This window comes from Paroedura picta, chromosome 5 (assembly GCF_049243985.1).
Source record: "Paroedura picta isolate Pp20150507F chromosome 5, Ppicta_v3.0, whole genome shotgun sequence".
Taxonomy (NCBI): Eukaryota; Metazoa; Chordata; class Lepidosauria; order Squamata; family Gekkonidae; genus Paroedura; species Paroedura picta.
In genome coordinates, this window is record NC_135373.1 from 14648978 (window position 1) to 14662636 (window position 13659).

General features: G+C 42.3%; 1 protein-coding gene across 8 annotated transcripts in view; it reads left to right on the forward strand.

Moving 5' to 3' along the window:
- The window catches only part of B3GNT8 (UDP-GlcNAc:betaGal beta-1,3-N-acetylglucosaminyltransferase 8), a 55811-nt gene extending 42834 nt beyond the window's left edge, over positions 1 to 12977 (forward strand). For 6 of the 8 annotated variants that reach the window (XM_077336583.1, XM_077336580.1, XM_077336581.1 and 3 more), the window contains one exon: positions 9686 to 12976. In XM_077336583.1, coding sequence (XP_077192698.1) covers positions 9693 to 10919 — 1227 coding nt within the window. In that variant the 5' untranslated portion in view covers positions 9686 to 9692 and the 3' untranslated portion in view covers positions 10920 to 12976. Of the gene's footprint in view, positions 1 to 1902; positions 2509 to 9685 lie in introns of those variants that run through there. The other 2 variants (XM_077336585.1, XM_077336584.1) reach the window with 2 other exon arrangements.
- The last annotated feature ends 682 nt before the right edge of the window (positions 12978 to 13659 follow it).

Sequence of the window (13659 nt, forward strand, 5' to 3'; positions counted from 1 at the left end):
CAGAGAACTTCAAGAGGAACTAAGAAAGAAAAGGGAAATGTTCAGGAAATGGAGGGAAGAACAGAGCTCTAAAGAAGAGTACCTACGGGTTACTAGGCACTGTAGATCAGAAAGGCCAAAAGAAAGGCCAAAGCTGAGAGTGAGCTAAGATTGGTCAGGGAAGCCCACTGTAACAAGAAAAGATTTTTCAGTTATGTGAGGAGCAAACGTAAAGTAAAGGAGGCAATAGGCCCACTGTTGGGTGCGGATGGACAAACTCTAACGAAGGATGCAGAGAAAGCAGAAAGACTCAGCGCCTATTTTACATCTGTTTTTTCCCACAGGTCAAAGGGTTTAGGCACATCTAAAGATGGCAGTAGCCAAGAGATAGTGTCTGGGTGGCAGGTTGACATGGACAGAGAGGTTGTTGAGAGGCATTTAGCTGCACTGGATGAGTTCAAATCCCCTGGGCTGGATGAAATGCACCCGAGAGTGCTCAATGAACTTTCCGGAGAACTTGCACAACCCTTGTCCATCATCTTCGGGACCTCTTTAAGGACTGGAGATGCCCCGGAGGACTGGAAGAGAGCAAACGTTATTCTGATCTTCAAAAAAGGGAGGAAGGATGACCCGGGAAACTACAGACCAGTGAGTCTGACCTCTGTTGTGGGGAAGATAATGGAGCAGATATTAAATCTGGAGGACAATTTGGTGATCCAAGGAAGTCAGCATGGATTTGTCTCCAACAGGTCCTGCCAGACCAACCTGGTTTCCTTTTGTGACTAAGTGACTGGTTTGCTGGATTGTGGAAATTCGGTTGATGTCGTTTACTTGGATTTTAGTAAAGCTTTTGACAAGGTTCCCCATGATGTTCTGATGGATAAGTTGAAGGACTGCAATCTGGATTTTCAGATAGTTAGGTGGATAGGGAATTGGTTAGAGAACCGCACTCAAAGAGTTGTTGTCAATGGTGTTTCATCAGACTGGAGGGAGGTGAGTAGTGGGGTACCTCAGGGCTCGGTCCAGTACTTTTTAACATATTTATTAATGATCTAGATGAGGGGGTGGAGGGACTACTTATCAAGTTTGCAAATGACACCAAATTGGGAGGACTGGCAAATACTCCGGAAGATAGAGACAGAGTTCAACACAATGGAAAAATGGGCAAATGAGAACAAGATGCAATTTAATAAAGATAAGTGTAAAGTTCTGCATCTGGGTCAGAAAAATGAAAAGCATGCCTACTGGATGGGGGATACGCTTCTAGGTAACACTGTGTGTGAACGAGACCTTGGGGTACTTGTAGATTGTAAACTAAACATGAGCAGGCAGTGTGATGCCTATGGATTATGGCCAGCCCTTACCAGCAACTGTTTGTATTCTGGGGCTCAGACAGGCAGACCAGCATCAGTCCTGTGAGTCAGGAAAGTGCAGGAAGATCTAAATAAATACAGCCTGAAACTGTAAATAGTGAGAGGGAGAGGGAGAGGAAGGGAAGATGATTGGAAAATGCTTTGAGTCACCTTAGGCCTACTGGGTCACTGCGGCCCATTCCCAGTTCTCTCAGACCTCTCACATACAGACCTCCACATACCTTACAGGTTGACTATTGTGGAGAGACGAACGGAAAAGGTGTTTGTTAACTGTTTTGAGACTCCTTTGGGTAGTAAACAGCAGGGTACAAAAATCCATTCTTCTAAGGAGCAACCATGAAAGAAGCATGTGGGCACATAACATTTTACCAACAGTGAAAACATGGGAAACAGAAGGAACAGGGTGGACACCTGTGTTCTGTGACTACCCCATATGTATTAGGGCAGAGGGGCATTTCGGTGAATGTAGCCTAATTCACACAAGAAGGGAAATGACGCAGAACTGGGAGGAATTGGTTGCCATGTAATCGTCCCCTAAGAAGAGTCTTCAGTCTGATTTTCCCTTCACATATCTGAGGACATGGCTCTGGAAAGCTCATCTGTAACCACTATGCCAACATTCCCAAAGGTCAGTCCTCTCCCACACTCAACAAACATTCCACACCACAGGTTCTTGACACCCATATCTCCACACCCATGCCCTCATTTGCCACCACGCCACCACAGCCTCCCACACAACACACACATTCAACCCCATGCCCTTACAGACTGGACAACTCCTCCCCTTCCTCTTCCCACTGCCAAGCTCTAGCGCCCGTTGTATTCTTGGATACAACGAGCTTTGCCCCTAATAGGATTTATATTTTATACTTTTGTTGGGTATAAGCTTATGAGTGCTTTTGTCCATATGCATGTGGGAGACAAGATGGCGGCGGCGAGGTTCTGACGCTGAGAGCTGGGAGTCTTAAACCTCCTCTTTTAATCTCTCAACAGATAATTAAGTTGTTTTAAGTTGTTTTAAGTTCTTTTATTTATTAATAACAACTGGAATTCCTTCTCACATGTCCTTGGAACGGTTATCTCTGCTGATTAAGGAGGATTTTTAAAGCGGACTGTCTACAACTGAATTCTCTTATCTGCTAAATGTGCAACTCGGGTAAGCACACTGAGAAGGATTACTGGTACTAATTTCTGATCTTTTAAAATTTATTGGAAAAGACTGAAAGTTTATCCTGGTCTTGTGGATTGTTTACTGTATACCGCTGAGTCGTGTTAATTACCTGATTAATTAATAAGCCTGCAAGAGATGGGGCAAAAAAGGAGGACCCAGGATTTAGAGGGTACAGAAGGAATGGAAGATTTGACTACTCCTGCTTGCAAGCAAAAAAAGATAGAAGATTACTTTGCTCCAGATAATATACTAAAATACAACATTCCCACCTCCAATCAGTTTACCCCCCTGGCTTCATTGGGCTGCACTCCTCTAGAGGAGGATGTTTTAAAGAACCCCTGTGAGGAACCAGTATCTCTAACACTTGAGGAGAAAGAAATGGAGAAGATTAGAGGCATCGAGGGACCTGAAGAGACCAAAAGTGATATCAAAGAGTTATGTCAGCTGACAGCCAGAACTGTACAATCTATTTACAACAGCTTGAAGTTAATAACAAATAAGCTCGATCATCTCATACAGGAAGTAACTATACCTTTAACTAGAAACGTAGCCAAAAAGGACAAGGAGGAGCTATATGGACATAAACAAATCTTTACATCAAACCAAGAATCAGGACAATTCTATCGTTTAGTACTCCAGCCTCATACAGTTGGCCTGACTATAGGTCGGTATAATGGACATCTACCTTTCTGGGGAACTAAAAACTTGGTTAAATGGCATCTTAAAGCCCTTTTTGGAAACCAAATTGGATTTATCGACCTGAATTCTATAGAACTACTCAATCAGCCCAATCAAACACACAGAGTTCTACTCTCGTTTGCTAGTTCTAAAATTCCATCATTACTCCTAAGGCAGAAGCCCTTCCTTAATTCTAGAGGAATTTTTCCTGTACGTGCCTTTACAAATATGATACAAACTTCTTTGGTCTCAACATTCCAACAATCAAAAGCTCTGCCAGATGATAACTCCACAGACAAGAATACTTTCATTAATACCTCTCATCCTGATTTGATAGAGCTGTGTGAATCCCCAGTAAACACTCACATTTCCAAGTGTCCTACTCTTGCAAACTCAGTTGAAAAAGACTTGTTAACCTCTTTCTCAGCTTTACCACTCCAGAATCAAAAGAACATTACGGACAGGCTGGGTCTGTTAAGATGCAGACTATTGGGATCCACAAAAGCATCAGCAACACAGAGTCATATTCAAACTCCATCCCTATTTGACAACTCCACGTTTGTTTCTATCCAAGACCTTGAGCCCACCTTCTCTTCTTCAGACAGCATCAAAACTCAAGAGTTAGGAAGAACAGCTGATCAGCAAGAGTCTGACAAACAGGTAGTATGACAACAGCAACAAAGGACAGTTCAGTAGGGAAAAGCCTTATAGTAAAAGTACAAAACCATGAATCCTCAAACTCAACTAAAAATGGCTGTATTTATATGGACTATGAGGGCTCCTTGGAAAAGATTGAAAAAACAGATTGACAATTAAATGTCTTATCTTGGAATTTAGGTGGGTGGTGTAACAAACTTCATGACTCAGAATTTCTATTATTTCTGGGTAAATTTGAGATTCTATGTTTACAGGAGACTTGGGTGCAAGAGTCTGGTCTCAGTAACCTTCAAGGTTTTCGATTATACACAGTCCCAGCTATCAAAGTAAATTCCAAAGGTCGTGGACGTGGTGGCTTGGCGATTTGTATTAATGTTGACTTGCAAATCAATATCCAAGTTTTAGACACTAAATCCTCTCATTATTTCCAGGCCTTACTTTTGCAGGGGAGGAAAATAAGACCCATCCTACTTTTTAACATCTATATTCCACCTAAATTACCGGCGTCCCTAAATGGTGAAAACGGTTGGAATCTATTAATAGACACCTTGGAACGTTTAACATCTCAGTTTTCCAATGCCAATTTAGTACTTTGTGGAGATTTTAATGCCAGAATTGGCCCTGACCTATCTAACTCCTTGTTAAGGCATAAAAACCAGATTGCAACTGCTGCTTGTATCTTAGACCGAGCTTCAAAGGACTTAGTTATTAATAGACCAGGGTTAAAACTGCTTGAATTGACTTCTGATTTTAACTTATGTATTCTACATGGAACAAAATATGATGTGTCAGGTGGTTCTTTTACGTTTTTATCTTCTCGTGGCGCTAGTACTATAGACTATATAGCTGTCCCCCCCCTCACTCTTGAGTCATGTTGGGATTTGATATTATCAATAGAGTTGAAAGTGACCACTGCCCATTGAGACTTCTTTTAAATTTCCAGCCCGGCATTTATTTGAATTCTACCTCTAATATAGCAGAAGGCTGTTTCCCTGGACCTAGAAGAATCAAATGGTCAGAACAGCTTCACGCAACATTATCTCATGCTCTGATTGAGGGGGATATATGGGCGAGGCGTTGTGCTTTAATTCAATCGGATAGCGACTCTTTTAAGTACTTCATGAACATAGTTTATTTTCTTAAGCCTTTTTTTTCCAATGACAAACCTTTAAATAACTTAACATATCTTAATAAAGGTTGGTTTGATGCTGAATGTAAGATGGCCAGGAAGGAACTTGTATCCTACACCAGAAAGTTTCGCCACTCAAATACTAATATCTCAGTTTCTGCTCTTAATTCACTCAGAAGTAAATACAAAAATCTTCTTAAGCAGAACGACTGAAGATGGTGCCATAACAGCTGGGCTTCTGTCCAGCTCTTAAGCCATGCTGAGGGTCAGGAGCAACTGCACCTGGCAGACCTGAGCAGATACGCAAATCTGCTCGCCGGTCGCCCCAGGAACCGGGAACGGCATCCTGAGGGTCCTACAGATCCGTGGAGAGGGAGGGAGACGAAGCTCTCCGGATCAACCGCGGCATGTGCTTAAGGTCATGATGGCGCCCTTGTCGTAAATAACTTTCTAAGCCTGAAACGACCAGCTGAGTCTACATTCTTCCCAGATCATCTTTTACTAGACTGACAGGAGCTGAAGTCTACAACAGTAAGGATTGAAAGCTTTCTGGCTTTTCCTTTTCTTTCCCCACAAGCTCTTCCCCCCCCTCCTCAACCAATTTACAAGTGAATTCCTTCTTTCGTCGAGTGAGAGGCTCCCAGCTAATTATACCTACTAACCAAACAAAGAGAGAGCTTAAGAAAAGAGGGACTTTAAAGTTTTGCTGGAGAGAGTTCAGTGGGGGAAGCTGACTTGATACGGAGATCGACAAACTGATAATTTGGGATCGCTCGTGCTCCCGCGAGACCTCACGAGACTTTCTGTTTATAGTTTGTGACTGCCTAGAACTATGGAAAAATTAACTAAGGCACAGCTTTTCCATTTGTTATGCGAAGGGAACTCAAAGATACTGAAAGCAGTCAATAAGGTGGAAAAGGAAATCCGAGGGACTAAGGGGGAGCTTTTGGATGGAGCTGACGGTCTGGAGAGAGCAGCTGATGAGGACACAGCTCAGTCAACAATACAAACGAGAATTCAATGTCTGGAAGTTAATCAACAGAAGGGGAAGAGAGCTAGGGACGTAAAAATCCAAAGCACCTTGGAAGAACTTGGGAAAACAGATTTAAGGAAGGAAAGCACCGAAAACCTGGAAGTCTATTTAGAGCAGGAAGTGATTTGGATCAGCAAAATAAAAAGAGTCTATTCAAAGGCGACAGCACGCAAAAAGCTATCAGGAGATATCTCTGTGCGACCAGAGGAAGAGATCCAGATTGATAAAGTATACAGAGCCTACTTAAAGGCGACTGTAAGCAAGAATCAAGCAAGAGACTTCTTTGGCCCTGACAGAAGGACAATCAGAAATACTCTACTATGGAAAAAAACACAATTTCATTTTCTGCGACCACCTGAAAGATGTGTTGAACAGTGGAGCATTCTCCTGGTTTCCTGTGGGGAAGACAGCGGCAGTAACTCTTAGGACAGGACCAATATATGAAGAGAACTGACTTTATATCATCTAAGACAATAATAGAATATATTCTTATAATAGATTATACTCTTATATGTATCAACAATTACTCTGCTAAGAAAGATGGTAATAACTTCTAGATCAGGATCAATATGTGATGGGAACTGAATATGTATGCCAATATGTATGCTAAAAGAAGATGACAAACTATACTTCATATGTATTAACAAGACAGCAGCAGTAACTCTTAGGTCAGGGCCAATTTATGAAGGGACTGACTGTATATCACTTAAGATAATAATAGAATATATTCTTATAATAGATCATACTCTCATATGTATTAACAATCATTTTGCTAAGAAAAATGGTAAAAACTTCTAGATTAGGATTAATATGTGATGGGAACTGAATATGTATGTTAAAAGAGGATGGCAAACCATATCAGCTGGTCGCTTTTTTCTCTTTACTTTTCTGTAAATGCTTCATATAATAAATAAATAATAAAATTATTTTAAAAAATCTTCTTAAACAAAAGAAACTGGATCATTCAAAACAATTATGGCAAGAATTAAGTAAGACTGTTACAGAGAAGAATGAGACACGCTTTTGGCAACTCATTTCTTCTGGTTTTGGTAGGCCTCATTTACAATTAGATGCCCAAATTTCTGGTAAGGATTGGTATGTATATTTTAGAAACATCTTTAGTAATTCTCATTCCAATTCCTTGAATGATGGCCCTCAAGCACAAATCCCCCAAATTTTACCAGCTTGCCCCCAAGTAACTGAATCGGAAATCAAAAAACTTATTCTATCATTAAGAGGAGGAAAATCTCCAGGGGAGGACATGATTCCCCCAGACTTGTATAAATCCTTTCCGGACTGGTGGGCTCCAGTATTAGCCAAGATATTCACTCAAATAAATGATTCAGGCATTGTCCCACCCGATTGGAAAATGAGCATTGTGGTTCCTATTCACAAGACGGGGGACAAAACAGACCCAAAGAACTATCGCCCTATAAGCTTGCTGAATATAACTGCTAAACTCTATAGATATAAATTAGAAGATTGGGAATCATCTAACTGTGTTATTCACCCCAATCAGGCAGGGTTTAGAAAAGGACAAAGCACTATTGAACACTGTCAGAGTCTTTTTCAACTTGCCACTTTAAGCATTAATGGCCCCACCAAAGTCCTTTTTGTAGCTTTTGTGGACTTGGCCACAGCATTTGACACAATCAATAGAGCCCGCCTTTGGGAAAAGCTAGCCAAAACAAACATTGATAAACGCTTGTTATTCCTCCTACAAGCACTACACACGGACATACATGCAAAAGTCAGAGTTGGTATTTCTGGCTCAGTGACTGACCCAATTCCAATTCAGAGAGGAGTTAAACAGGGTTGTGTCCTGGCCCCCATGCTGTTTAATCTTTATTTGAATGATATTGTTTTGAGGTTAACTGGACCAGAGTTTACTCCTCCCTCCTTTGGGCAGCAAAAAGTATCAATCTTATTATATGCGGATGATATGGTTTTAATTTCACGCACCTGCATTGGATTAAAGAGGTTGTTGGTCAAACTAGGAGATTACTGTAATGAGGAGGCTCTTAATATAAATTACAACAAGACCAAAGTCATGGTCTTTAGGAGAAGGCCAAAGAGATTTAAATGGAACATCCATAATATTCCCATTGAACAAAGTAGCTCATTCAAATACCTGGGAGTGACCTTCACTGAGACACTGAGTTGGAACAACCATTTAGCCTTGATTAAGGCCTCCACTCTTAAAATAATTGGGGCCATACTAAGATTCTATGCATCTAAGGGAGGATTTCTTATTGATCCAGCAATAAAACTATTTGTAGCCAAGGCCTTACCCCATCTCCTTTATGGTATCGAAGTCTGGGGTTGGAGGGATCATCTGATTTCTAGTTTGGAAGTGATTCAGAATCACTTCCTTAGACATATCTTGGCCTTACCTAAAGGAACTCCTGCCGCACATATGCGTGTAGAGTTAGGGCTTCCATCGATCAGGGCTCGAGTCCACTTAGCTTTGTTAAAATTTTGGGCAAAACATAGGAAAAACACTACCAATTCAATATTCAAGCAATGTTTTGAACTAACCTTGAATACTGAACCTTTCCGACTTGCCAGTTATGATAAAATACAATAACGGTATTCCATCCCAGATGATTTATTAAGAGCACAAGTTGATGGGTCTAATCTGAGAGACTGGATCTTTAATACTGATGCCATACTGGATAGACAAACAATAATAAAATCTAACTTTTCTCCTTTGTTTAAACTATTCAAAACAGTCCATCTCAGATCAGACTATTTAGTAACCATCTCTGTACAAAAACTTCGAATGGCGTTTGCTCATTTATGCTTTCAAGTTATGCCATCAGCCCTACTCTCAGGCCGTTTTTCTGGTGTACCTTTTGCCCTTCGCCTATGTATTTGTGGAGAACCTGCTGTTGAAGACCTTTATCATTATGTTTTGGATTGCCCACTATACTTGGAGCCAAGAACCAAATATATTGAGAGATGTTTGAGTGGCCAGAACTTCCCTATGAATTTGGACAAAATAGTCTTTTTATTATCAGATACCAACCCCCTAATTAGTTATGTTTCCCTATTTGCATTAGCCGCAAGGAAAATTCGAGCCAAACTTATGCCACCAGAGAGCTAGAAACCTGAATTCTTATTGTCTTTTATTATCTATGGACTACCGCATGTATTGTTCTAATTCTTTTACTGTTTTTATATCAACTGATATATTGATTGCATTGCATTGTAATGGCCTATGGCTGGAAACAATAAAGTCTTATGATGATGATATGCATGTCATGTTTATCTTTATAGAATTTATAAAAAGCAAGAGGCTTGTATTATTTATAAGAGGTATAGGCAGTTGATTTAAACCCACATACTGTTTTATTTATACATTTATAATTTATTATTTTTAATAATAATAATGTGCACTAATATTTATTAGAGGAAAATTTGCATTATATGACTGGATTTTGATTTATCCATTTAAAATTTTAGCCACCAATGAAGGACGTTTCCTCGAAAATGAGTTTTGCATACCAGATCTTGGTTTGGCATTGTAATTTTGGTTTAATAAAGAAGATTTGTGGTTTTGACCATCAAAAAGCTTTGACCCCCTACTGTACAGAGGACAAGACTTGCCATTTTACTTTCAGGCCCTTTCAGGTACTTATTCTTTTACCTCTGCTGTCTTCCAGGAAGAAGATGAAAGGGTCGCGGTTCCTCACGGTGGCTACTGCTTTGCTGACGCTGGTGGCCCTCAAGGCCTATATTGAGTGGTCTGCTGAACCACACAAGCGATTCCCGACTCCTCACGAGATGAACTGGCAAACCAGCGCTTTCACACCTGCACAGACCACAGCTGAAGATGCCCTGGTGGTTGCCCCACTCCGCTTCAATGCCTCCCTGCAGCAGCTGCGCCAGAATATCCCGAATTCCAAGGCCTATTGGAACAGAAAGCAGCACCAGATCTTCCATGCACTAGACGCTGGGTGGAGTAACGCCTCCGCACATGCATGTGAAAGGTCCAGAGACACAGAAAGATTGAGCAATATCAAAGACTTTGGGACATATTCAGAGCTTTACAGGAACTTTATCCTGTCTGACGAATGCCGGAACTTTCCATTGTTGATCAACCAGCCAGGCAAGTGTGCCCATGGCAAGAACCATACTTTTCTGCTTCTGGCCATCAAATCTCTGCCAGGGAATTTCGCTGCCCGCCAGGCTGTACGGGACTCCTGGGGACATGAAGGTGAGCATGGTGGGCTATCTGTGCGCACCGTTTTCTTGTTGGGAACAGCTGGGGGCCAGCACGGACCCAACCTGCAAAGCATGGTGGCATACGAGGGGCAGACTTTTGGGGATATCTTGATGTGGGACTTTGAAGACACCTTTTTCAACCTGACACTGAAGGACTTCCTCTTTCTCAACTGGACACTGGAGCACTGCCATGATGTTCGCTTTATTCTCAAGGGGGATGACGACGTTTTCATCAACACGCCCAAGGTTGTGGCCTACCTGAGCTCTTTAGATGACCGTAAGGCAATCTACATGGGCCAAGTGATGGCCAATGCCTCACCGTTTCGGGTCCGTAAGAGCAAGTACTATGTTCCTGAGTCATATTACATAGGGCCATACCCAGCTTATGCAGGCGGTGGAGGCTACATCTTCTCAGGTGTGCTGACCCAGTGGCTCTATGTCATTTCTCAATACATACCCTTCTACCCAATAGATGATGTTTACACAGGGCTGTGTTTCCAAGCCCTGGGCATCCATCCTGAAGCACACCCTGGCTTCCAGACATTTGACATTGCGGAGAAGGACCGCGAGAACCCCTGTGTACATAGAGAATTACTCTTGGTCCACCAGCGAACCCCACACCAGACTCTCCATCTCTGGAAACAAATTCAGGACCCCTACCTTATATGTTAAGAAACTCAGAAACAATCCAGTTTCCTTCTCCGCTGAGGTTCCAGGTCCTTATTAAAAGTAGGATGAGGAGAACCTGTAGATGTGGGAGCAGAATATCCTTTGTGGTTGGATGCAGGTTCTTCCTGCAAAGTGGAGCACGGCCTCCTTGCCAATTCCAGGTTTAGAGACAGGGTCCATCGGAATCCCAACTCCTGGGGATAGGCAAGGCAGGGGCCGTTAACTCACTCGCTTCTGGATTCACCTGCATTGGTAACAGACCCTTGGAGCAGATGGACCGGGGTCTGCCTCTTTTATGTTCAGACTGCCACCAGGCTGTTGAGCAGTAGAGGGAGGGGTCCAGGAAAGACCCCACGGTGGGCGAGTGATGGGTGACTCTCCAGAATGCCAGGTACAAGAGAAGGGAAATATATGTTGTCCATCAGGGGGTGTGGAAAGGGGCCCATTTCTCATTAACACAGCCAGTTATGAAGACCATGGTCCGGTCCCTGACAACTCCAAGTTAAAGTTGTTCTCGGGTTGCAAGAAAGCTGCCCTGCCTGAGACCTCAAAGGGATGCTGCCATTGAGAGTCAATGGGGAATGACTTAGTCTAAGACGGTTCCTCCTCTATCCTTCACCTATGTTGCTTAATTTATTACAAGGGGATAAAATAAATTGGCCTTCAATTTAAGAAAAACTCTTAAATGCACACATGGGTATGATAGTGTTAGTTGGGAATACAGTCACTCTCCGTCACCTCAAAAATCAAAGGATGGTTCTTTTCCAGATCATGTTACTTGTTCGGATTGCCCAGTCTAGAGAGAAGGGTCAGCTGCGTTGACTCGTAAAGAAATTCTAACTCCTACTTTACCCTCACTTTCAATCATGTCACATACATTTCAGGTGCCTCAAATGTGTTTTCTGTGAAAATCATGGATTCAGAAGGAAGAGTGGGCCTCATCTAGTCAATCAGGGATGTTTTTAAAAATCCAGAACATTGGGATGTGTGGAACTTTATGCCTCCCTCACAAGGATAGGGGTCATAGCCTCTGTCCGTCACCCAGTGGATGACCACTAATTTCTGACCTTTATTCAGAATCAATACAGGTACGCACCAGGTAGTACTCTCTTTTCGTTTGATGAAACGTAACCTGGAGGTACACAGGGAGAGCATCTCCTATTTAATTTCTAGTTTCCTGCCTTGAAACGCAGACACCGGGCAGGAAAAAAAAATCAGATCCACCCCCTTATTCTTCATCTAGTGAATAGCTTTCTTCCTGATTAAGAGATGTTACTTGAAGAGATGTTACTTGTGTCTTTCTGGCATGCCCACTCGATAAACAGAACGTTTTTGAACCAATTTAACAGCCTTGTTTTCTCTATAAATAAGCCTTCAGAAAAAATTGTGAAAATAATTCCTGCTCATCTTGTGGCTGTTAACTCATTCCCCAGCACTAAAACTTGAAGAACGTTCTTGTTTTCATGTGGCCCATTTGCCCACCATAATCATGAAGTGATGTACATAATAAATAATGTCTTAGGTGCTGTCCCAACAAATTTGTGATTGTACTTATTAGTTATCTTGGGGTGGTCATAGAATCATAAGAGTTGGAAGGGGCCATAAAGGCCATCTAGTCCAACCCCCTGCTCAATGCAGGACCAGCCCTAAGCATCCTAAAGCATCCAAGAAAAGTGTGCATCCAACCTTTGCTTGAAGACTGCCAGTGAGGGGGAGCTCACCACCTCCTTAGGCAGCCTATTCCACTGCTGAACTACTCTGTGAAAATTTTTTCCCTGATATCTAGCCTATATCGTTGTACTTGAAGTTTAAACCCATTACTGCGTGTCCTCTCCTCTGCAGCCAGCAGAAACAGCATCCTGCCCTCCTCCTAGTGAAACCTCCTCCAAGTAGTCTTTGAAATAGCTCGGAGTTGCTATATGGATATCAAGCTCTGCTTTGTGTTACAGCAGCTGGTGTTTCTGAATGCTGGTCCCAGCACACCTGAGTCCTTTGGGCAAAACTCAGGTCAAAAAATTAAAGAAAATGCTGATGCACCACAGGCTATTGTAGTGTTTCTGGCACATGCAAAAGAGCCAGTTTTCAGTGTCAGGCGTAAAGGGGAAAGGAGCTTGCCTCTGTGGCAATGCAAACTGCTGGGGGGAAAAGTGAAGGGTATTTATTTATCATAAGGCACGTCTGTAATATAGCCAGATGTTATGATTGTAGGAGTGTCTGGGAACCAGGCAAGAGATGTTGGGAGGTACTTTGCCATTGCCTGCCTCCTAGTTCTCCTTGGAGGTCTCCAATCCAAATACCAGCCAAGCTTAGCTCCTGAGATCTGACAAGGGCAGCCTTGCCTGGACTATCTGGGCGGAAGGAAGGAACAGTGATGAACGAGCTCAAGTGCACAGATTTCAGACAGGAATCGAAAAGGGTCTTTCAGGGGCTGGAAGACAGGGTGCTGCTACAGGAAAAGTGGAATACCAGCCCTCATTTAAAAAACAAAACAAAAAAATAACATTCTTCACTATTTCAACCCAACCTTTGCGGCATGAAGGACTATAAAAATGCTTAACACCAAACTGAGACCCTGCACAAGGAGTGTGGATTCTACCCCAAGTGGTGCTGTGTTTGCACAGAACAACTGTGGTATGTTTTAAACAAAAGCTGGCAGGGCCAAGTTTCAGGATTTGTTTCTAAGCCGGGGCTCAAACCCCGAATCATGCAAAGTGACTAGAGTTTTGAGTCTCTTTTCCCTTAC